The sequence below is a fragment of the Pinus tabuliformis genome, chromosome 2_1 (genome assembly GCF_031772625.1).
Source record: "Pinus tabuliformis cultivar Carrire ecotype Pingquan chromosome 2_1, CPIR1, whole genome shotgun sequence".
Taxonomy (NCBI): domain Eukaryota; kingdom Viridiplantae; phylum Streptophyta; class Pinopsida; order Pinales; family Pinaceae; genus Pinus; species Pinus tabuliformis.
The window spans coordinates 528,033,881-528,059,429 of NC_142299.1; the positions used below are offsets into that span (position 1 = coordinate 528,033,881).

At 38.1% G+C, this 25,549-nt stretch overlaps 1 protein-coding gene across 8 annotated transcripts in view; it reads right to left on the reverse strand.

Moving 5' to 3' along the window:
• LOC149201295 (putative serine/threonine-protein kinase WNK11) overlaps positions 1-11,470 on the reverse strand; it is a 37,681-nt gene extending 26,211 nt beyond the window's left edge. Inside the window, exons 1-4 of one of the 8 annotated variants that reach the window (XM_089402916.1) lie at positions 10,036-11,470; positions 7,777-8,162; positions 7,570-7,635; positions 7,197-7,266 (exon numbers count right to left, since the gene is read on the reverse strand). In XM_089402916.1, the coding sequence (XP_089259042.1) occupies positions 8,076-8,162; positions 10,036-10,749 (801 nt within the window). In that variant the 5' untranslated portion in view covers positions 10,750-11,470 and the 3' untranslated portion in view covers positions 7,197-7,266; positions 7,570-7,635; positions 7,777-8,075. Of the gene's footprint in view, positions 1-7,196; positions 8,163-10,035 lie in introns of all 8 variants that reach the window. The other 7 variants (XM_089402915.1, XM_089402914.1, XM_089402913.1 and 4 more) reach the window with 7 other exon arrangements.
• Between the last annotated feature and the right edge of the window lie 14,079 nt (positions 11,471-25,549).

A 25,549-nucleotide genomic window follows, 5' to 3' on the forward strand; every position in this document is an offset into this window, starting at 1 on the left:
AGAAAGGGGCCTCATCAAATGGGGCTAAGGGAAAGGAGAAGAAGAAGAAGAAAGATACGGATATGTCCAAAGTCAAATGTTGGGCATGTCAGAAGATGGGACACTATGCTACTACGTGTCCTGAGAGGAAGAACAAGGGGAAGAAGGGTACTGTAGCTTCAGCAAAAGTGGAGCAGTTTGCCTCACAGTTTGACCAGGACTTTGCATTTATTACTTCTACATCTAGTAGGAGTAAATCATCTGATGTGTGGTACATAGCATTGTTTTACAAAACGGGCGGGTTGAAACGGAAACGGCCGTTTCTGACCGTTTCATTAGCCCACAGGTTGACCCGGCCCATGACCCGGCTCGACTGACCGAGTCAGCAATGACTCGGCCGAGTCATCCAATGACTCGGCCGAGTCATTGCTGACTCGGTCAACCCGGCCGGGTTTGTATTGACTCGGCCGAGTCATGGAAAGGACGGCTGGGCAGCAATTTTAATAAAAAAAATTCATGTTTTTGCTGATATTTGGTAAAAAAATTCATGTTTTTGCTGATATTTGATAAAAAAAATACTCAAGTGCATGGCTCTTTAAACTTTAAAGTCTTTCATCAAACTAATTCAGGCAGCTTTAGGGAAACCTGATTCAGCATTTGATTTTTGAACCTTCTATCTACTGGATATAACCGTGTGAAATGTTCATTTATGTGACTCACCTCTTAATATGGATTCAGAAGACCCTTCACCATACAACTTTATTTAGGGGACAGTTCTTGAAGAATTACAGTGCACAGTATAAGAGGAACTTGGGGTAGCTCCAGTGATACAAACTTTAGTTTCTCAGTCACTTGTTGAGTGGTTTTAGGATTGTCATCTTCAGGTATAAATTATAATGGCTCCTAGATGGTTGTGAACTCAGCCCTTCTTCCACCGAGATACATGCCAATAAACAGGCTGTTTATACAGTCTTCTAATCAGCAACACGTCCTCTCAAAGGTTGGCTGTAGCTGGACCTCCAAAACTAATAAATCTAGCCCCTTTTTACTGAATATATCAGTTCCGCGAACAGGCACCAAACTCAGCCCAGGTCACAGCTCAGTATCTCACAAACACCCACAATAACTCAGTCTCCATGCAGGGTATGTTATTATGGAATTGAATGGTTGTCTTCCATGTATATTATAATGTTGTGTGTTTGGAAACTTGAATGAAAATCTTTAAAATTATGTTTAAAATATTTAAAATTATGTTTTTTTATAAAAAAAATAAATATTTAATGTATTTTTTACAACGACCGAGTCATTGAAATCGAGCCGGCCGAGTCATTACCGAGTCCGAGTCCGAGTCGGAGTCGATCCTCGGCCGAGTCCGAGTCCGAGTCCGAGTTGTAAAACACTGGTACATAGACAGCGGGGCTTCCCACCATATGGAAGGTGTGCAGGAGTTCTTTTCAGAGCTTGCAGAGAGGGCACTTGATATTGAGATTGTACTAGGAGATGACCGCACTATGAGAGTTTTTGGTGTGGGGACTGTGACCTTTGAGAGGGAGTCTTTGCCTCCTTTAAAGGTCATGGATGATTTGCATGTTTCGAGGATGAAGAAGAACTTGATTTCAGTGTCTGCTATGGAGGAGAAGGGGTTTGACATCACTTTCTTAGGAGGGAAAGTATTGATGCATCCCAGGGGAGCTTCCATCACTTCGGCCAAAGTGATTGGAGGCCACTCTGAGAAACTATAGAAGTTCAGTTTTCAGTAGGCAGGAGCATTGGTGAGTAGCACATCTGGTAGCACTCACACAAGTACCACCAACAATAGAGACTTGTGTGAGTTATGGCACCAAAGGATGGTGCATATGCATCATGGAGCTTTGAGAGTACTGAGGGAGATCACTATTGGAGTTCCTGATTTCAATGTCGAGCATTATGAGGTCTGCAAAGGGTGTGTTTTTGGCAAGTACACCAAGTTACTATTCTCAGCGAGCGACAGTAGATCTACAGGTATACTAGACTTGATTCATGCTAATGTTAGTGGTCGTATGTCTCATGTGTCTTTGGGTGGTTATGAGTATTATGTTATATTCATTGATTACTACTCTAGGAGGACTTGGATATATTTCTTGAAGACCAAGGGTGAGGTCTTCAGTCGCTTTAAAGAGTTCAAAGCTCTTGTGGAAAAGAAGATAGGTAGGAAGATTCGAGTCTTGAGGTTAGACAATGGTGGTGAGTACACCGATGATGGGTTTTCTGACTTTTGTGCACAGGAGGGCATTAGGAGAGAGTTCACGGTTCCTTACAACCCCCAACAAAATGGGGTGTCTGAAAGGAAGAACAGAGCTATTATTGGGGTTGCTAGAGTGATGATTCATGATCAAGGGTTGCCTTTGTTTTTGTGGGCTGAGGCCTGCAATACTATTGTTTATCTTCAGAACAGAAGTCCTCACAGAGTATTGGGGAATATGACTCCGAAGGACGCTTTCACTGGAGAGAAGCCTCATGTTGAACATCTTCGTATCTTTGGATGTCTCGCATATTCTTATATCCCCAAGGAGCAGAGGACGAAGTTGGAACCCATGGCAGAGAAGGGTATCTTTATGGGTTACAGCGAGACTTCGAAGGCCTATCAGATCTTCATTAGAGGACCTATCGGAGATAACGGGAGTTTGATGAGAGAAAGTCACAAGCTTCTCCTCAACAGGGAGGTCAGGTACAAGGAGCAGGACCTCAAGGATCTAGATCGACTGGTACAAGAGGTACTTCAGTGTCAGTGACATCTGGGGCACCAATGGCGAGTTCATCGAGCGCTTCTTTAGGGAGTCCACTGGTACAGAGTTTGCATGGCACTTCAACCAACGCAGGCACAAGTGCCAGTACAAGTTCTTCAAGGACAAGTGTTGGTACAAGCACACCAGGGTCAGTTGGCAGACCTTCAGGTTCACCAGACTGGGGAGCAGAGGATGAGGTTCCGTATGGGGAAGCTTCTTCAGGAAAGAGGAGGCCCAAGTGGCTTTAAAACACCTTGAAGGAAGCAGAATATGTTGGTCCTCCGAAAAGGGTGAATAGGGAGAGTGTGCCACCCAAGCGATTTTGCAGTTATGTAGCCAAGGCTACTAGCATTTTGACTCTGAGCCTACTAGCTATGAGGAGGTTTCCAGCTAGGAGGTATAGAGAGAGGCTATGGTGGAGGAGTATGCCTCTATCATTAAGAACAATGTCTGGGAAGTGGTGCCTAGGCCTAAGGGCAAGTCAGTTGTGATTTGCAGGTGGCTCTACAAGATCAAGCATGTTGCGAACGGCAGCATTGAGAAGTTCCAAGGCGAGGTTTGTGGCTAGAGGGTTCTCACAGATGGAGAGAGTTGACTATGATGAGACCTTCGCTCCCGTAGGTCGATACACTTCTATCCAGTCCCTTATTTCTATTGCTACAAAAATGGATTGGCAGATCCATCAGATGGATGTGGAGACCGCATTTCTAAACGAAATTATAGAGGAGGAGGTGTATGTTGAGCAGCAACAAGGCTTTGAGGTAGTTGGGCGGGAGACCCATGTATGCCTGTCGAGGCAAGCACTCTATGGACTTAAGCAAGATCCGAGATACTTACTTGCAGCAGATGGGTTTCACGAAGAATGATGCAGATCCGAACCTATACTACATTGTTGTAAGGGATGATCCGCTCATCCTTGTGTTGTATGTCAATGACTTGTTCATTACTAGGGCAAAGAGACTGGTTAGTGGTTGCAAGGAGCATCTTGCTATGGAATTCGAGATGAAGTACATTGCGTTGATGCATTACTTTTTGGGGCTTGAGGTGTGGCAGGGAAAGGGGCATATCTTTCTGGGGCAGGGGCAATATGTTGTGCATGAGTTGAGCAGATTTCACATGGCAGACTATAGACCCATGACTACACCTATGATCACCAATTGGAAGAAGCTTCATGCTTCAAATTCTAGTTTGGTGGATCCCACATTGTATAGGCAGGTTATTGGGCCCTTGATGTATCTGGTCAACACTAGATCAGATATACGTTTTATAGTGAACACACTTAGCCAGTTCATGGTTGAGCCAAGGAGGGTGCATTAGGTAGCTGCAAAGCACATTCTTCGCTACGTGCAGGGGACTATTGAGTATGGTCTGGACTATAGGCAGGGAGATGGAGTGAGGTTGGCAGGTTACACAAATTCAAATTGGGCAGGGTGTGCTTCTGACAGGAAAAGCACTTCAGGGTGTTGCTTCAAATTGAGTTTGGAAGTTGTGTCATGATTCAGTAGAAAGCAAAAGTCAGTTGCTTTGAGCTCTTCTGAAGCTAAGTATATGGCTGCTAGCCAGGCTAGTTGTGAGGCCATTTGGCTTTGCATTTTGTTGTATGGCCTATTTGATCAGGAGTTGAGACCGACAGTTATTCAATGTGATAATCAGAGTTGCATTAAACTCACGGAGAATCTAGTGTTTCATGACAGGTCAAAACACATTGACATCAGATATCATTTCATCAGGGACTATGTTTAGAAGGGGGCAATGAAGCTGGAGTATATATCAACAGATGAGCAAGTGGTCGATGTTCTCACAAAGCCCTTGCCAAGAGGCAAGCATGTCCATTTTAGGGACAAGATGGGTGTGGTGAGAAACACTTTTCTCGGTAAGAGGGAGTGTTGATTTTTAATGTACCTTGGACAAGTGGATTCCCATGGGTTAGTCTCTACCTAGTGAAAAGTGTCCAAAATAATTCTTTTCGTAAGTGTAACTTTATAAAGTGAAAGTGACTTTATAAGTGGTAAATTCAATGTTAAATTATAAAGTGAAAAGTGACTTTAGACATAAAGTACAATGTGGGTACTTTATTTAATGGATGAGTTAAAAAATAGAAAGTGAGAATTAAATGCACATTTATTCTCACCCCTTGATCTAAATGAATCTGAGCCATTAGATCTCAGGGTTGCCCGAAAGTCATTTAGGGAAACAAAAGGGGAAAAGAAAAAAAAAAGACTACATTCATTCTTCATGAGCAGATTGGAGAAAGGACGCTGAGAGTTGGAGAAAAGTTCTGAAGGAGAAATTTGTTGCAATAAGCTGAAGGAGTGATTTATGGGCAAAGCTAAGCACAAAAATCAAGGCATAGAAGACAGCAGAGGGTACATTACAAACAACATTTTATGTTGTGAGTTGCACGCCATTCAAGAGAAGTTTTTGAGGAGAAGAAAAAAATCCTTACAGTCTGTACAGCGGTACAGAAATCCGTGCAGTCCGTACTAAATCCATACAGCAGTACAAAAATCCATGCAATCCATATGGAATCCATACAATGGTACAGAAATCCGTGCAGTCCATACATAATCCGTACGATACAATCCATATAGTCATATCAGTATAGTACATATTTTCAGCTTCAAGTGGGCACAAAAATCAAGGCAAATTGGACACGGTTTTCAAGGAGTTTTGGGTTGAAGAGATAAGTTGTATTCTGTTGTTTTGTTTTGTCTGCAAATGTATTTTTCTTGAACTTGAAAGATAAATAAATTTGAAGAGCTCTCTAATAGGTTTTCCCTAAAGAAGATTGGAGGGGTTTTGCCTAGGTCTAAGTTGACCAAAAATTTGTGTGTATTTTTATGTTTGTTGCTAGTCTGTTTATGTCCATATTTATTTTCAATATGTGTTGACAGTCCCATGTGTTTTAATCTGAAAATTTCATTTCCAAAATTCTATATGTTGAATGTATATTTATGGGAAAGGGCATTTAACTAGATGGGAGTGATAAAGTGAAATTAAAACCGGGTTGGGATTGCAGGAAACCTTTTAGTCATCAAATTTCAACACATTTGGATGCCAATCCAATTCAAACTTAGAAAATCACGATTTACAGCACAAATTCTTGTTTCACTGATAAATCGCACCCACTTTCACCTACTTGACAAGCCACCATTGACATAAGATTGTGATTATCCAGACACATTGCATCATGTTTATATTATATAACTGATGAGGCTCCTAGTCAGAATCATGCAGAGAGTGGGGCAGAAGGTTGCTTGTTCATCTCAGACCAGCAGAACAGTTTTGAATGTAGCTTAAGACCTAGATCCAATGATGGAGCTCAGGTAAGGCCAGCAAGCATTCTGATGTCCATTGTACTAGAAAAGCACATCAGGAAGATAAGTATTTATGGGGGATTCCAAAGTAGTCATTGTCTAGATGACAAAAAGAAGAGAACATAGGTGTATTGGGCTACAAGGAATGTTCCTCCACGCAGCTGAATTGAAAGACAGATTCCAATTAGTTCAGTTCCATCACATATTTATTAGGGATGCAAACAGGAAGCAGACAGAAGCTATCCAAGGCTCAATCAAGCGTAAAGTGCCCTTCAGGTTCTTTGTTAGTGTCATCTTCTTAAAAGGGGCTTGAAGATGTCCTCCCTCTGAGGACGATACGTTCAAACTTCATATTTGTCCTATAATTTGAATGACTATGGGATTATCTTGAGCTTCTTGGTGCCATCTTCTATGACAACTGCCTTGTGGTGGGGAATGGGAAGATCTATGGTGCCTTTTAATGCTTCTTTTATCTCTTTGATTATAAATATATGAAAAGAGTTACAGTTTTTTTCTTTGTAATATAGTGGATCCTTCCAAAAAATATGCAAATAGTCATTAGAGATCATTTGAAAGGTTTTGTTCCACGACATAAACATGACAGATATCAGATAAGAGAAGGCAAAGCTCAAGTTATAGAGCCAAAGGATCAAGATATGCCCATGGCCGACCAAATAAAATATTTTAGTTTAGGAAATTTTTCCAAAAGAAATATTTATAGCAGGACAAGCTTATGTATAGATTTCCAACTACAGAAAATTGAGGGAAAGAAAGTTGCAAAAATGCAAAGCTCCACAGGAAGATTTTAAGATTCCTCAAGAGGATTTAGAAAGAGTCTATGAAATATAGGAATGTTATACGGCAAAAGAAGGGAGGCCTAGAAAAGCACTTGAAATGTTTTGGGAAAAAATCAATTTTTGTGTAGATCAATGATACTTTACATGTATCAATGATAATTCATTGCACCAACATCAAAACCCAAAGTTAAGTAGCTCCGCATTATCAATCTCTTGATAGCCTAGTTTATCTTTAAAAACTTCAAGAAATCACCTTGCCAAAGCTTGAACTCAGAATAACATGCAAACCTGTAACATCAAGGAGAAATTTGCAAATTTTAATGAACCTAGTTACTGACCTGAATAAAGCAGCACCAACAGTTACCCAATGGTTCCTCTCCATCCGTATAATCCAACTTCCTTCCCTTCCTGTCTTTATATAGCAGCAAAAGATCTGGTTAGCTGTATTGTAACACTGATTTCCACAGAGAAGACTCTGAGTGCTTGCAGAATTTTGCAATTCTCATTATAACATTTCTATATAGACTCGAATTGAAGTTTTCACAGCCACTGTTTTTAACAATATTTTAAAATGGCTTATCATTTTCTAAAAGAGCAAGAGTATAAGGCAACCTAATTGTTTAAAAACTACAACTAGGCCCACAACACTGTGCAAAACAACAAGAAGGTTCACAAAATTGAAAAGAGCCAGCTTCTTCTTCACACCTTCACCTTTTTACCAAACCTGGAAAGAAGTTCCTTGCAACAGAAATGACAGCTCTGGCTCCATAATTCCACCTTGCATACTGACATCCATCATCATTTCCACTAAAAAGCAATAGCTCAGATTTTCAAAAATATTTCAAATCCTACAAATTTTGGTCTCTCACCAAGCACAAATTTAAAATGTTTAAACCAAACCTTTATCTGATGTCTTACCATAGTAAGGAATTACCAGAACAGATGTGTGCATGTCAACAACAAAGCCTTGGTTTGTTGCACATAGTATGTCTGATTGAATTGCTTCCGTGTTTCCAAACACCTAGATTGATCATTGCATGGCCCAAATATTTTAGTGTGCTCAATTAGCACAGTATGTCATCCCATCTCATTAACTGTACTTCATCAGCTGCTTATCCAACAGTAATATCCTTTGTATACTGTTTCCTAATTCCATAAGGATCATAGTGTGAAGACTTAAAGACCATCTATCAGGTAAACATGGCACCTTGATAGTTTTATTGAAAATAAGCATTGACTGGAATTCTGTAGAAGCATAAATACAATAATACATCAGCAATTATGAACGGTGAATCTCCAAATCCCTGCAATACATACAAATAAAGGTGTCTGATGAACAGTAAGTTGAATAATACCTGAATGTATTGCAAAATGGCAAGTCTAACTGCAAATCCTTTAAGAAAGATCAAAGGAAAAATTAAGCATTCTTAAATGGGTACAAAAGCATGCCATCTGATAATGGTATCTATCTATACAACTTGTCATATATACCCACATCATACATAACCATTAGAATGCTTGTGTATAAGTCCAAGCATAAATCTAATGTTTTAGTTTCAAAGCATTTTGATGCAATACAAAATTAGATGCAAACCAAAAAAAAATATCAGAGATGGACAATATCTCATAAATAAATTATCAGCTATAAATATTTGAGAAAACAAGTTAAGTTTCCACCCTTAAGTTTGAAAGCGGCTAGGCATATGATTATATCACGTAAAGAGGCATATGATAGACAAACTCAAGGAAATGAAATTAATGGAAGAGTACCAAAGATAAATCATTAAAGTAAATGTTTTTATTCATATAGAATATAAAGACCAGTTTTAATGGGAGATTAGAACTAATCAGAACAAACAGCTTGCATTAGAGCTAGCATATCAGTATCCTGGGTTGTCGTACAAAGAAAAAGATGAATTACATGCACTCAAAAGAGAACAAAGAGATGAGTAATAGCATCAATCATTGTCAACTTACAATTTTCTAAATCTACTATACAGCAAAAAATCTAAACATGAATAACACTTGAAGATCCAGCTGCTAAAATTCTAGCCGTTGCAGGAAACACAATGCTAAGTCTATATAATACATTTCCGCTGGAGTAAGGATAATGTTTACATGGAGACCAGTGTTGGTCAGTACAGGACAAACAATCATGTGACATCCTCCAAAGAACAATACATCAGTTCCCTTGGGAGTGGGCAGTTGGAACCATTGCAAGCCAAAAATTAAAATAGAGGTAATGTTCAACTGAATAGCAACAACTTTTGTAATCACCTCTAGGTCATATCTGCCTTATATGCTTACGCTCTGGAGGTGATGTTCTGACGCTTTGCACCACTACAAATCACCAAAAGTCCTAGACTGCATCGTACCAGCCTAACCAGAATGTCTACTGAAATTTTCATTGCAGGTGGCTGACAAAGCTCGGCGTCCTACAAGCATGATTTCGAGCTTGGAATTTATCTTCATTCTAAACAATGGGTTCGGGTTTCAAATGCATAGTTATAATTCTACACTAGATTGCTTTAGAAAAAGGAATCTGACCTTGTAATCTGCAAGATTCTCTGTTGTTTTTCTTAAATTTAATGCAATTTCAATTTTTTTAGTGTCCCTGTTGTAAACAAAATATAGTACGCCCTCATTCTGTACATATTGACAGATTGCCAACAAAATCACGAAATGAACCAGTGCAAAAAAATAATGTTCATCTGCATCTATCATATTTCCAGAATTAAGAGAAATACAAATAATTACTCAAAACCCCATCATACACAAAATATCTGTTACTCCTAGCTTTTTCATCATCATCTTTAACAACATTTTCTACAAATCCTGACAGAAACCCCTGTCTCAATTCTCAAAATAACTGGTGACGTTGAAAATAAACATATAGGCTCAAACAAATGTCCTATACTTCTCAATCAAACACCCAAGTAGGTTCTAAAACACCCCAAAACACAAAATATCCTTATACAAGTTCATTGCAATAGAGAGTATAGCCTATAGCATGTACATGTACTAGCTGCTCACTTGGAGTCCTCTAAAAAAAGGGTCCATAAGAAGCTCTACAGCAGAAGGCCTCACCAACGCTGGTGCCAGGCATTTTTCAATAAATTGCCTTATCTCTAAATCGGTAACCATTTGCAATGATGCAGGCTTTATACCAGAACTCACCTTCTTATAAATGTGAGCAACATTACGGCACTCGCTGTAAGGAATCTCCAGAGTAACCATCTCCAGTAAGCACATGCCAAAGGAATAAACATCTACATGTTCATCATAAACCTCTTCATATAATTCTGGAGCCATGAATTCAGGTGTACCAATGATAGTGTGCGCAGCACGATCATTTGTCAAGATAGTGGCAAAACCCAGGTCCCCGATCTTCAGAACACCACTATTGCCATTCACGAATATATTGCTGCAATTCAGATCTCTATGAATTATGCGAGGGTTATGATTATGAAGATAATGCAATCCTTCCAATATCTGACGCGCCCAATTCTTCACCGCCTTCATGGAGACATGCCTGTGCTTCTGGCGGTACTGCCTCAGGGTCCCCGAGGTGCAGAATTCAGTAATAAAATTCACATGTCTGGTCTTTTCATCCATCCAGGCAGTGTAAAGCATAATGATGTTTTTATTTCTGAGGGACTTCAGCAGACGGACTTCTGCATAGATCCTTTGTATGGCAACATCATCAAGGTTATCAAGAGACGCCTTGTTCCAAGCAACCTCAATACCATCTTCCTGATCAAAAGCTCTGTATACCGTTTTCATGGCACCACGACCCAGCACATCTTCATAGCGACCATACCGACCAGTAGGATCCAATTCCACAAATGGCTCCCTGTCCTTATCACCGGCATCATCTTCTACACCAGCCATTTCTTCTCTTCCAATAAAGGAAAGGAAAAACAAACAAACCCTAACCTCAGAATTTAACTTGGGCTGTTCTTGCTGCTTGAATTGAACATGCAAAAAACCCCTTGCATGGCTAAAGAAAGACACAGAAATGGAGATGTTCCCAGAAATCAGAGGACGAACAGATAACAAAGACGGAAGACTTTGCTTCCTTGGGAGTGACTGAAGACACTAACAGCATTTTCGCTCTACAGATGCTAAAAGGGCAGAGAAGCCAGATTCAGAAAGCCGCCAAATATGTGTGACTGTAAAATCCAAAATTGCTACCCGATTTTAACTCGCTAGGGAATCCAAAACAAACGGATCTATAGATACAAACAAATACTGTAGAAAAAGATCCATATCAGAAAAGGCAAATCCCCAATATATATAGTACTGTAGAAAAAAGATCCAGATCAGAAAAAACAAAAATAGAGGAACAAAACACCCAAATCACAAAAAAACAGAATCCCTACGACATTTTGAACAACGTGATCCTTAAACAAAAATAGGAAATAAAACAATTGCAGTACAGGAATCACAAAAAACAAATCCCTACGACATTTTGAACAACGTGATCCTTAAACAAAAATAGGGAATAAAACAATTGCAGTACAGGAAGCTTCCAACACGTTAAACAAAAAAAAATTAAAACCCTCCCGGCTCTGCAATGCCTGTCAATACAGAGAACATTGAACAATCACAATCGCACGAACCTAATAATTTATAGGTAAGGAGAAGTCTACGATTTGGACCCTTTCCTTCCTAGAATTCCGTCAGAGAATTTTTGTTTGACTTTTAATTTTACATGCATGTATGCAGCAGTACACCCGAGTGGATGTGGACTGGGAGAGTACGAGATTAAATTGTGTCCAGATGCTCGTGTAATACTCGATGTTAACGTTATAGGGATTCATTAAATTGATTAAGATTGGAGTGGAAGTTTAAAAGTATACCTTTTAGTAAAATGCTGTTAGTGTTCATAGAGTTAGGTTATTTTTAACTAGGTGGAGAAGTGGCTCGGAAGGTTGTGGAAATTTTAGTCATATTTAGAGAAAATTTGGGATTTTTGTAAATCCAAGTTATAGTTGTTAAATTTCAAAATTTTAGGTGTTAGATGTTTTGGATGTTGTTGAATTCACTTTCATCATCAAAAATAGGGTTCAAATACTGCTTCTACAAAAAATTTTGAATTTTTTCCCTAGATTCCGACCATTTTTTAGGGTCCGGCCAATTCCTCGACCTCATTAGAGGACTCCAATCATTAATATTATTTTGCCTTCATACATATATAATTTTATTTTCATTTCATATATATTATTATTTTAATTATATATATATATATTAAAAAAATTATATATATATATATATTATTTTGATTTTGTTTTTATAGATATTTATATTTTTTTAATAGTTTAATTAAAAGAATATTAAATGTTTTGACTTTTTAACCGGTTGAACATGTACGGGGATAATATGAAAACAAATCGTTGGATATGTACCATGATAATATGAGGAAAGTGATATGGTTAATGTTAAGTACTAAAGTATATGTTGTGTTTTTAACTATTGGATATGTAATATAAAAGTACGAGGTTAAATAGTTAGGGTTAATTATTATATTGGTAAAGTAAATTGTCTCTAAATAGTTTAGTAATATTCTTAGTGTTAATTATTAAATTGATAAATTAAAGCATATTAGTGTTATGGTTAGTGTTAATTATTAAATTGATAAAGTACTAAAGCATCATATAGTACTTACTCATTGTTATCGTTAGTGTTAATTATTAAATTGATAAAGTACTAAAGTATTTTGTTAGTGTCAGTATTTGCATATTGTTATTAGTGATCAAATCTCCTCTTTTCATATTCATATTAGGGTCTCGCTCAGAAAGTTTTGTCATTCCACCTAGGTCCTCATTCAAAAATTTACTCACTAATGGTAGTCTTAGTCCAAAACATCACTCTTCCCTAAATGTGATTACTTGTTGGCATAGTTTCATATCTTGTTGACTGTACATCATCCATAAAGTTAATTTTATCATGCCATTTGTATCAGCCATGAGTTCATCATGTCATCTTGAAATTCAGTCCTTCAAGGTCTAATTAGGTCTTTTAGGGTTTTTCAAGGTTTCATTAAGTCATTAGGGTTTCCAAGGTTCCAATAAAACTTCATTCCATTGCATAAGGCCAGCAAGTAAAGGGTAATCAAATAACATCTCTTCACCATGTGAAGATGATTTGTAAAAAGAAATTCTTATTTCATCATGTAATTTTGAGTTCAAATGTAAATTTTTATATTTTCACTATGTAATTTTTTGTTATTCAATTTGTAATAAGTTCATGACTCCCAAGCTACCAACTCAAAGTTCCACATGCCAAGCATAAAAATGTCAAATTCAAAAGACAAATAGACTCGAAGAGATTTCCACTGAGCTATCATGAGCTCAATTTGGAGTTGAGGAACGCCTCCAAACATTGTCTGCAAGAGCACACTGCATTTTTGCGCCCCCATTCAGCACTTTTTGACCAGTCTTGGGAGAATTGAATTTTTAGGGGCTACACTTGATCATTTTCAATTCTTGATAGGTCCATTGTGTTTCCAAGAGAGAGATCTTTCCAACAAGCTAACATGAGCTCAATTTGGAGTTGAGGAAGGCCTCCAAAAGTTTCCTGCAAGAAAACACTTCATTTTTGCACCCCCATTCTACACTTTTTGACCAGTCTTGGGAGAATTGAATTTTGAGGGGCTAAACTTGATCATTTTAAGTTCTTTATAGGTCCATTGTGTAGCCAAGAGAGAGATATTTCCAACGAGTTATCATGAGCTCAATTTGGTCTTCGAGAAGGCACTCAAAAGTTGATTTGAATTTGGTGTTGTGCGCCTGCATTTTGAGCTATGCACCTGGCAGAAGGAGGGCGCGCCTATTCTTTACGTTGTGCACTTGCTCGAATTTGCACAACAAATGCCAAAATGCCTCCAAAATCCATTTCATTGCCTCCAACACTTCAGCAATTGTTCTCCACGCCTCCAGCAAGCAAGTAAGCCACAATTGCATCATCTATTTTCTTCTTAAGTCGATTGTGTGGTGTTTTAAGTGTTATTACAAAATTTGGTGTCTTATCCAAGTTTGAAACCCTAGTATCACTACCCTTCCTACATATCTAAAAACCCTATCCCTACCCTTACACTATCATTCCCTTTCCCTAGATCCCTTTATCCTCTAAACCCTAAGACCTAGGTATCTCAATTCCCTCGGCTTCCCAAATCCCACAACATTTCTATTCCCTGTCACCTCCCTCAATTTGATAATCCCTTCCCCCATCTCCCTAATTTTTTCCATCCCATTCCCCACTCCCTAAACCTGCATTTCACTCCCAATTCATCTCCCCAAGGTTTATATCCAAGACACTATGGAAGAAGAGAAACATAGATTTCATGCAGGGAGAAGAGAGGGAAGAGAGAAGACCACATAAAGGTGGAAGGATTAACCAACATTTGGAGAAGCTCATGGAAAAGGCCAACAAAGACAATTACATTCAGAGAAAGATGGCAAAGCATTATGCCAAGAGGAACAAAATTGCAAGGTCAAAGCTTAAGAGGGCAAATGTGAGAATTGAAACCCTAACCATGCAAGAAGAGAAAAGGAGGCTTGATATACTTGTTGAGGCCTCACTCCATGCCTAAGCCATGCCATTAGTCATCATTCAACAAATTTTGGCAAATTTTTTAGCATTTTTACAAATTTTGGAAATTTTGTACATTCTTAGACAGTTTTGTGACCGCTAGAATGTCAGGCAGGCGTTGCGCTTTTGTTTGAGGCATCTTTTGGCCAAAAGGAGACCACCATCAGATAAAAAATTTTGAATACATGCAAGAAAACAACTTTTCTAAGCTTGTTTGGTCTAAATGGCAAGTGAAAAAAGTAAAAAAAAACCACAGTTCTACCTCCTTTTTTCACCTTGGTGTTGCGCACTGAGCAGTCTTGGGAGAAAAACCTTTTGACAAGGAAAATCATCTCCATTCTACAAACTAAATACGTATCTGGAAAGTAGATAGGATAAGCTTTCCAACAAGCCACTTGGAGCCCAGTTTGGACACCGGAAAACCATCCAAAACTTAGTTGCAAGATGAAGGGACCTGGCACTAGCGCTACGCACTGAGCAGTTTTCTGATTTTTCTGAGTTTTTTTCTACAAATTTAATTGTCATCTTGGGAAATGATGATTTTACTCATGTAATTGTTGAAAGTAAATGTAAATATCATGTGGATAAGTTACCTAGGGTAAATACATTGGATAAATGTCACCATAAAGTCAAATGAATCAGTTTCATTGTAATTAGGGAGGAGTCACTTGGACTTCCCCACACTCTAGGTATCATTTCAGATTTTTGTGTATCTCTTCCTCAACTAAGGGATTCGACCCCTGAGGACAAGAGAAGATTGTTTTTATTTCTATATCATTCACTTCCTCACCCTTGGAAGAGGTTGGAATCAGTTGGATGTTTAGCTTCTGATCAAGAGACACTATTGCATCAGAATTTGGCCAATTTTAATAGATGAGTTGCAGCTATTGCCTTGGGATACTTGTGGTATGAACATTTGTTAAAATTGGCAACTAGGGCCAAACTCCATGTGGGTCATCTTATTTATGGCAGCTGATATTTTTCTTGGATCCCTCTCATCGAGAGGTTTAGGATTGATCTAAAGATCATCCAATTCCGATAAGTATTCATGGAGTTATGAATTTATTTGCGTTATAAGACAATTCGTCAAGGTCAACCAACAACCAAATAAACCCCACATGTGCCCAATGTTTTAGTATAAATAGAGCTAGCCTTCAAGTCATTTCAACACACTTGGGATCTCTTCCTCTCTCTACTTGTCTTTGGGTTTTAGTAGGAGGAGAGATATTAAGGAATAACGTTGCCCTGATCCAGAGGGCAGAAAGCCGGAAAAGCTGGAACTGTCGGAAAAGCCGGAAATGTCAGAAAAGCCGGAAATGTCGAAAAAGCTGGAACGGCCAGAAAAGCCGGAATGTCTATAATCATATCTCATTTGCCTTAACCTAGTTCTTGACCTAATCCTCATCCAACAGCCCAATCAAACAAACAAAACCCTAATTCATCCAGCCCTCTTGGTTGTGATTTTGTGGAGAGAGCCCTCCTCGGCTTGGTAGGGCTAGATACCAAGTCAAAAGGTTGGTATGTGGTTACCTCAACTGGACTCTTCCTCAACCTTGGAGATCCGTAGGAGTGATAACATATTGGTGCTGTTGCCGGGGAGCGAAACCTCTATCTTCCTCGGGAAAGAAAGACAGTGACTTAGATCTAATTGTTGATGGTGAACAACAGTTGGACACATAGGAAGGTTGTACCCTTCACCTGGCGACTCCATTGACTGAAAGATCCAGAAAATCAACACTTGATGGCGACTCCACTGCATTAAGATCAGTCACTTGAAGAATTTTCAAGATGGAATCTGTTGCAAGAAGGTATGCTCCAATGAAAACATATCACATTCTAGGTTTCCCAAATAAAATGCCTAAGGTAAATTGGCAAAGCAATTTGCCTATGTTTAAAGATGATGATAGGAATGATGCTGCTTTACATCTGGTTAAATTTCACATGCATACACACAAGTTGAAGGTTGAATTTCCTGAAGATTGTCTCTTAAAGATGTTCATGGCTTCTCTTGAAGGAAAAGCACAATCTTGGTATGAAGGTTTGCCACCTGCCAGTATTTGTTCTCTTAGAGTTTTCCATTCAACATTTTATGAAGAATACAAGGAGTCCTACCCTTCTTTGTCCTTGGTTAACAATTGTTGTGATCATTTTGAGGTTTTCATTCAAAATCTAGAGAATTCTTGCGATGATAATGAGTTCATGGATGAAGAGATCTTGGAGGCTTTGCATAACAACCCTTTTCATCACCAAAACGAGCAAGTGTTTTCTCTCATGAGGTTGGAAGATGTTTCTGAGGTCTCCCTAGGGTTTTTCTTCTGTGCCTGCTACCGTCGTTGGGAAGTGGCGGCAGGGCCACCCCTGGTTCTGGCGGCCCTTCTTGACGCCTTTGTTTGGAGCTTCGACGCCATTTCTGTGCTGTCGAAGATCTGATCGGGATTCAACGTTTTCAGTTGGGGTTTTGATTGATCCTATTGTTTTATCGGTTCCTACATAGCCTGCGGCAGAGTTACATCTTCGGCCCCCGCTTCCCCCATCCCTGCAGACCTAAATCCTATTCCTCGGCTTCGGCTCTGATTCCGGATTAGAGGTCTGCTCGTCTTGGGCTATAAACGGAAGAGTACCGGGGCGACTTACATCGTTTAGTGTCGAGTAGCTGAGGCGTGAGTCAGTGCCTTTAATTCGACGGTCCATTGCTCGACCCTTCCGTGCCGCTCTTCTTTGCGGTCAAGCAAAGGAGTAGGTCTTTGGTGTTCTTGTACTGAGCTGCGGCGCAGGAGCGGGGTTTACTTTGGTCTTCATATTTTACTCTGCATGGGGGCGAGGTGGCTGCCCTAGCCGCCTCTGCCCCCGGACTCGCCTCTGCTCTGGTTGGGACCGGATGGGTTCCTTTGCTGTGGCAGATGGTGCTTTTTTTGGTGGCTTGCTGGCATACCACTGCGGTTTTTTGAAGCGTTGAGGGAACAGGGATGTGGAGGTGCTTTTCTCCGCATTGTTTCGTGTTGCTTCATCATGGTTGTCTTTTTACTGGGGTTTCTGCAGGCGGGTAAGGAAGCTTGGGGCAGTTTGGTCTCCACCTCTAGTTTTTTCAGTTTCAGGAGGAGAGTTTGAGGGGGCGGGGGAGGAGTGGCACCCTGGCTGCTCTTTCCTCATTTCGTCGGCAAGATTTTGAGTTTTACTGTTTCTCTATGTCTCTCCTCAGGAGCTTTATTTTGCTTTATTTTCTATTTGTTGTGATGGGTATGGGTATCCTCCACGGGTCCGTTTTGCAGATTGTTTTGGGGTTTACATACCCATTTACTTGTTGCCCAGTCTATGGGCTTTACTGGAATACTTCACTTGAAGTATTATTATTGTAAGTGGCTTTGCCCACTCTTCTGCATATGCATTTAGCATCTACAACATGTAATTTTATGAAATTAATGGAAATTACAGATTTTTCTCCTTGGAAAAAAAAGAGCATGTGTTTTCTCTCACAGAAGAAAAAGATGATGTATGTTGTCTTAATGTTCATAAAGATTTCCCACTGGAGACAATTCTTGCACCAATACAACAAGTTGATCAGTCAACTGTTAAAGAAAATATTCGGCATCCTTGTGAATCTTTGGGAGGGAAAGAAGACAATTACTATTTTAGCAAAAGAAAACAAAAAGTATTATCTCCTATGTCTGAAGATGAGATAGATCAACTCCTGAAAGGTCATGTTATAGCCCAAGCTAATGCAGGTTTGCAATGTTCACATAGTCAAGAAGGTGTTAGTGAAACTTCTTCCACTTTTGAAAATGAAAATCTAAGTTTAAATGAGGACAGTCTTGAAATTAGATTTATAGATCAACATGAAGAAAGACAATCTCCTTTTTCAATGTTCATATTTGATGAAACTATACAGGAAATTGTTGTGAGTAAACCAATTTATGATGATGATTTCCTGCAAGGAGATCAACTAACAGATATTGTTTTCTTTCATGAAGATGATAGGGTTGTCATGTTTGATAATCTTGAAGAATGTTTTATGTTTAAGGATGACTTAGACTATGAATTTGAGGAGTATGAGCTTGAGAGAGACAGTATGCCAGAAATCGAGTCAGAATTTCTCATGCTCGAGGAATTTACAGCCAACACTCAGATAGCAGAAGGTTATACTTCCCTATGCCTTCCTATCAATCAACAACCAACTATTCTTTCAGATCAGAATGAAGGGAGTACTTGTATTTTTGTTGTTGGATCTCAAGACAAGGTAATGCTTCAGGATTTTCAAGATCCCTTCGACAGTCTTTTGCAAGCATTGGAGAAGATGAATGTTGTCTAGTTTGTTAGCATAAGCCTTGGTTTCAATTGTTATTGTGAGTTGCCTACATGTACATCATTCTGTCTACTCAAGGAAAGTGAGAGCAGAATTTCAGTAAGTAGCCATCTGCTAGATTGGTTACACTGGAAGGATCACTTCACATGATTGTACATATTTCTTCAGTAGGCAGGTGGTTTTCATTAGGATTTGAAGCCCTCAAATCTCGATGGTTTGCTGCCATTAATAAGTTTTGTAAGTACTTGTTTCAGTTAAGTAAGCCTTGAGCCATTTTTTCAGTCAATTTCAAGTCAGTTTGTGTCATTTGAGTTGTCAGCGTTTAGTCATGCATTTCAGTTTAATTTTTGACCATATTGGCCCACATGGTTAGGCACTTGGTCTACGGTATTCTTGACACCTCCAAGGATCTGCCATCCCCAGTAAGGCCGATGTTAGTTTAAGTATTTGCATACTGCCATCAGTGATCAAAACTCCTCTTTTCATATTCATATTAGGGTCTTGCTCAGAAATTTTTGTCATTCCACCTAAGTCCTCATTCAAAAATTTACTCACTAATGGTAGTCCTACTCCAAAAACATCACTCTTCCCTAAATGTGATTACTTGTTGGCATAGTTTCATATCTTGTTGACTATACATCATCCATAAAGTTAATTTTATCATGCCATTTGTATCAGTCATGAGGTCATCATGTCATCTTGAAATTCAGTCCTTCAAGGTCTCATTAGGTCTTTTAGGGTTTTTCAAGGTTTCATTAGGTCATTAGGGTTTCCAAGGTTCCAATAAAACTCCATTCCATTGCATAAGACCAACAAGTAAAGGGTGATCAAATAACATCTCTTCACCATGTGAAGATGATTTGTAAAGAGAAATGCTTATTTCATCATGTAATTTTGAGTTCAAATGTAAATTTTTATATTTTCACTATGTAATTTTATGTTATTCAATTTGTAATAAGTTCATGACTCCCAAGCTACCAACTCAGAGTTCCACATGCCAAGCATCAAAATGTCAAATTCAAATGACAACTAGACTGGAAGAGCTTTCCAATGAGCTATCATGAGCTCAATTTGGACTTCAGGAAGGCACTTAAAAGTTGATTTGAAGTCGGCGTTGCACACCTAGCAGAAGGAGGGCATGCCTGTTCATTGCGCTGCGCACTTGCCCGAATTTGCACAACAAATGTCAAAATTCCTCCAAACTCAATTTCGTCACCTCCAACACTTCAACAATTGTTCTCCACGCCTCCAGCAAGCAGGTAATCCACAATTGCATCATCCATTTTCTTATTAAGTCGATTGTGTGGTGTTTTAAGTGTTATTACAAATTTTGGTGTCTTATTCAAGTTTGAAACCCTAGTATCACAGTCAATTCCTAATTGCAATTCCAATTTCACTCCCTAATCATTTCACTACCCTTCCTACATATCTAAAAACCCTATCCTTACCCTTATGCTACCATTCCCTTTCCCCATAGCCCTTTATCCTCTAAACCATAAGAGCTAGGTATCTCAATTCCCTAGGCTCCCAAATCCCACAACATTTCTACTCCCTGTCACCTCCCTGAATTTGATAATCCCTTCCCCCATCTCCCTAATTTTTTCCATCCCATTCCCCACTCCCTAAACCTACATTTCACTCCCAATTCATCTCCCTAGGGTTTCTAGCCAAGACACTATGGAAGAAGAGAAACATAGATTTCATGGAGGAAGAAGAGAGGGAAGAGAGAAGGCCACATAAGGGAGGAAGGATTAACCAGCATTTGGAGAAGCTCCTAGACAAGGCCAACAAAGACAATGACATTCAGAGAAAGATGGCAAAGCATTATGCCATGAGGAACAAAATTGCAAGGTCAAAGCTTAAGAGGGAAAATGCCAAAATTGAAACCCTAACCATGCAAGAAGAGAAAAGGAGGCTTGATATACTTGTTGAGGCCTCACTCCATGCCTAAGCCATGCCATCAGTCATCATTCAGCAAATTTTGGCAAATTTTTGAGCTTTTTTTCAAATTTTGGAAATTTTGTACATTCCTAGATAGTTTTGTGACAGCTGGAATGCTAGGTGCGACACCGCGCTTTTGTTTGAGGCATCTTTTGGCCAAAAGGAGACCACCGTCAGTTTCAGAATGATGAATACATGCAAGAAACCAACTTTGATAAACTTTTTTGGTTCAACTGGCAGGTGAAAAAGTAAAAAAACACTCAAAAAACCACAGTTCTGCCTCCTTTTTTCACCTTGTTGCTGCGCACTAAGTAGTCTTGGGAGAAACACCTTTTGACAGGGAAAATCAACTCCATTATACAAACTAAATACATATCTAGAAAGTAAACAGGATAATATTTCCAACAAGCCATCCTGAGCCCAGTTTGGACACCGGAAAACCATCCAAAACTCAGCTGCAAGATGGAGGGCGCACCTGGCACTAGCGCTACGCACTGAGCAATTTTCTGATTTTTCTGAGTTTTTTTCTACAAATTTGATTTTCATATTGGGAAATGATGATTTTACTCATGTAATTGTTGAAAGTAATTGTAAATATCATGTGGATAAGTTACCTAGGGTAAATACATTGGATAAATGTCATCATGAAGTCAAATGAATCAGTTTCATTGTAATTAGGGAGAAGTCACTTGGACCTCCCTACACTCTAGGTATCATTTCAGATTTTTGTGGATCTCTTCCTCAACTCAGGGATTCGACCCTTGAGGATGAGAGAAGGTTGTTTTGATGTCTATATCATTCCCTTCTTCACTCTTGGAAGAGGTTGGAATCAGTTGGATGTTTGGCTTTTGATCAAGAGACACTATTGTATCAGAATTTGGCTAGTTTTAATAGATGAGTTGTAACTATTTCCTTGGGATACTTGTGGTATGAACATTTAACATTGTTTCTTCTATTGTCTCATATGTTTGAATGTGTTGTTTATTCCAGCAATCATTTCATGTCTATTTTGTGATAGTTTTCAAGTTGATGAACATAATTCATGAGTTTTCATGCTCTGTTTTGGGGAAACTTTCATAGTCTGTAATCATTTCTTTAGTTTAGGAAAAATTCATGTGTTTTCATGCTTTTCCTAGCTCCTCATCAGTCTAATTCATCCCACACAAATACCCTTAAGTGTTAGGTTTTCTGCCTACCCTGCCCCTTTGAATGTCTGCAATCATATCTCATTTGCCTTGACCTAGTTCTTGACCTAATCCTCATCCAGCAGCCCAATCAAACAAACAAAACCCTCTACACATCATAACTAGCCTAAAACCCTAATTCATCCAGCCCTCTTGGTTGTGATTCTGTGGAGAGAGCCCTCTTTGGCTTGGTAGGGCTAGATACCAAGTCAAAAGGTTGGTTTGTGGTTACCTCAGCTCGACTCTTCCTCGGCCTTGGAGATTCGGAGGAATGATAACACATCTGATGGGAGTGAAAATTTATCAGTGTTATAATTAGTGTTAACTATTAAATTGATAAAGTACCAAGGCATCTAATGGGAGTGAAAGTTTATCACGGTATTTTTAGTAACACACACGCATATAATTACATTTTTTAGCAATATTTTAACTTTGAGACATGTTTTTGGCAATAATCACATCATAATTCATTCGTTGACGCATTTCGAACTAGCAAGTGTGGTTCATCGTATCTTGTCTTGACGATGAACCACACTTGCTAGTTCGAAACACGTCAACGAATGAATTTCGATGTGATTATCGCTGGTTCATTTGTCGATGTGTTTCGAACTAGCAAGTGTGGTTCATCGTATCTTGTCCTGATGATGAACCACACTTGCTGGTTCGAAACACATCGACGAATGAATTTCGATGTGATTATCGTCGAAAACATGTCTCAAACACTTGATAATGATCACAAAAGCCAAAATTCTTTAATAGTTTAACTCTTAGATGTTTTTTCTTTTGTCCATCAATTTTAATTGAAATCAAGGAAGACTTTTGGAATCTTAAGTTTCAAGGGTTAGGATATGCATCATGAGAGTATGAGGTTAAATTGTGTCGTTGGTCCATTACTACTCAATGTTATGGTTAGTTTTAAATTAATTTATAAAATAAGAAAGCATTAAATAGGAGCGGAAATTTATGAGGGTATTTTTAGTCAAATATTGTTAGGGTTTAGATAATGAGCATTGTCTTGACTTCATAATTATTTTTTATTTTCTAATTAAACTATTGCTAAAAATTGTCTTGACTTTACAATTTTTAGCAATAGTTTAACTATTAGATGTTTTGTCTTTTTCTGTCAATTTTTATTGAAATGAGGCAAAAAAAAAAAAGAAAAAAAAGGTGAAATCTTAAGTTTAAAAATTTAAGTTATGTACCATGAGAGTATGACGTTAAATTGTGCCCAAATGGTCTAGTATTACTTAATATTATGGTTAGTTTTAACTATTAAATTTATAAAGTAAGAAAGCATTGAATGGGAGTGGAAGTTTATGAGGGTAATTTTAGTAAAATATTGTTAACATTTAGATAGTGAGCATTGTCTTGACTTCATAATTATTTTTTATTTTATATATATATATATATATATATATATATATATATATATATATGTTTTGTCTTTTTCCATCAATTTTGATTGAAATCAAGCAAAAAAAAATGGAATCTTAAGTTTCAAGGTTTAGGATATGTACCATGAGAGTATGAGGTTAAATTGTGCCCAGGTAGTCTAGTACAACTCAACGTTATGGTTAATGTTAACTATTAAATTAATAAAGTAATAAAGTATTGATGGGAAATATTTCATTAAGATTTTTAGCAATAGTTTAACTATTAGATGTTTAATCTTTTTCCATCAGTTTTGATTGGAATCAAGCAAGAATATGAAGTTAAATTGTGCCAGATGGTCGAGTACTATTCAATGTTATGGTTAGTGTTAACTATTAAATTGATAGAAAGAATTGAATGGGAGTGAAAGTTTTTCAAGGTATTTTTAGTAAAATGTTGTTAAGGTTTAAATAGTGAGCATCGTCTTAATTTTATAATTATTTTTTCATTTTCTAAAATATATATGTATTACATTACATTACAATTTTTAGCATTAGTTTACCTATTAGATGTTTTCTCTTTTCTATCAATTTTGATTAAATCAGGCAAGAATTTTGTTAACTATTAATTTGATAGAAAGCATTGAATGGGAGTGGAAGTTTTTCAAGGTATTTTAGTAAAATGTTATTAAGGTTTAAATAATGAGCATTCTCTTGATTTTATAATTATTTTTTCATATATATCTATATATATATATATATATATATATATATATATATATATATATATATATATATATAGATACATTACATTACAATTTTTAGCGACAGTTTAATTGTTACATGTTTTCTCTTTTCCATCAATTTTGATTCAATCACGCAAGAATTTTTGGAATCTTAAGTTTCAAAGGGTTGGGATTTGTACCATGAGAATATGAGGTTAAATTGTCTTGAGATGGTCCACTATTACTTAATGTTAACTATTAAATTAATAAAGTAAGAAAGCATCCAATGGGAGTGGAAGTACACACACACACACACACACTTTTTAGCAATTGTTTGTTTTGTATTTTATCATCAATTTTGATTGAAATTAGACAAGAATTTTTGGAATCCTAAGTTTCAAGGGTTAAGATATGTACCATGAAAATATGAAGTTAAATTGTGCCCCGATGTTCCAATACTTCTCAATGTTATGGCTAGTGTTAACTATTAAATTAATAAAGTAAGAAAGCATTGGATGGGAGTGGAAGTTTATATGAGTATTTTTAGTAAAATGTTGTTAAGGTTTAGATATTAAGCATTGTTTTGATCTTATAATTATTTTTCATTATCTAATATATATATATATATATATATATATATATATATATATATATATATATATATATATATATATATATATATATATATATATATATATATAAAACGCGCCCGTTCGCATGCAAAATCGGGATTTTACAAAGTATTTTCAAGCCTACTGAGGGTTGTTGATACATCAATTGTTCCACTTTACTTCTACAAGAGTTTTCACTTTGATTCTTACAAACAAAAAATCATTCCAGAGATCTTATAACTATATATTTGACAGAACTAAAAAAGTAAATATTTACATTTGAAGTGTGCCATACAAAATCATTTGCAAAACCAGAGAGAGAACAGACTAAACATCCATTGGCACTGGATTGTTCAGATCTAGGCCAGTGGATTCTTCTTCATTGCTCCTGTTTAGATCCAGCCCGGTGGAGTCTTCTTCATTTCTCTTGCTGCTCTCCTCCATCTTGAGCTTCAACTGTTCAATTTGTTGACGCAACGCATCCACCTCATCTTCCAATTGGTGAATTCGCTCCTTCTCCAATTTCCACTCCTGCATGGCCAAATTCTCCAGTTGTTGTTGGTGGATGCAACACTGCAGCACAACCAAACCTTCCCAAATATCCAAGTGATCTTGCACACATTTGTTGCAGGCCTGCCTGTTGCTACCACCAACCAGAGAATTTCCCGCCCATGGACACCCTTTCCTAGGCCTGCGACGACCCCAGGAGCCCGACAGGGAGCTATCCTCAGCACAATTGTTGTGCACACTCATATTTGTCTTCAGACTACCACTAGCGAGCCTCTCCAAGATGCCACAGACCCCCCTATTGCGCACCCCCGACTCCAGAATACCCATGACCCACCACTCCAAGAACCCACCGACCTCCAATTCCAAAGTGTCCCTGAGGTTCTATTCCAGAACCCCCTCCCAGTCAAGCAAACTAGCATCACTCAAACTAGCAGCCCTCACACTAGAAGTCGCACTC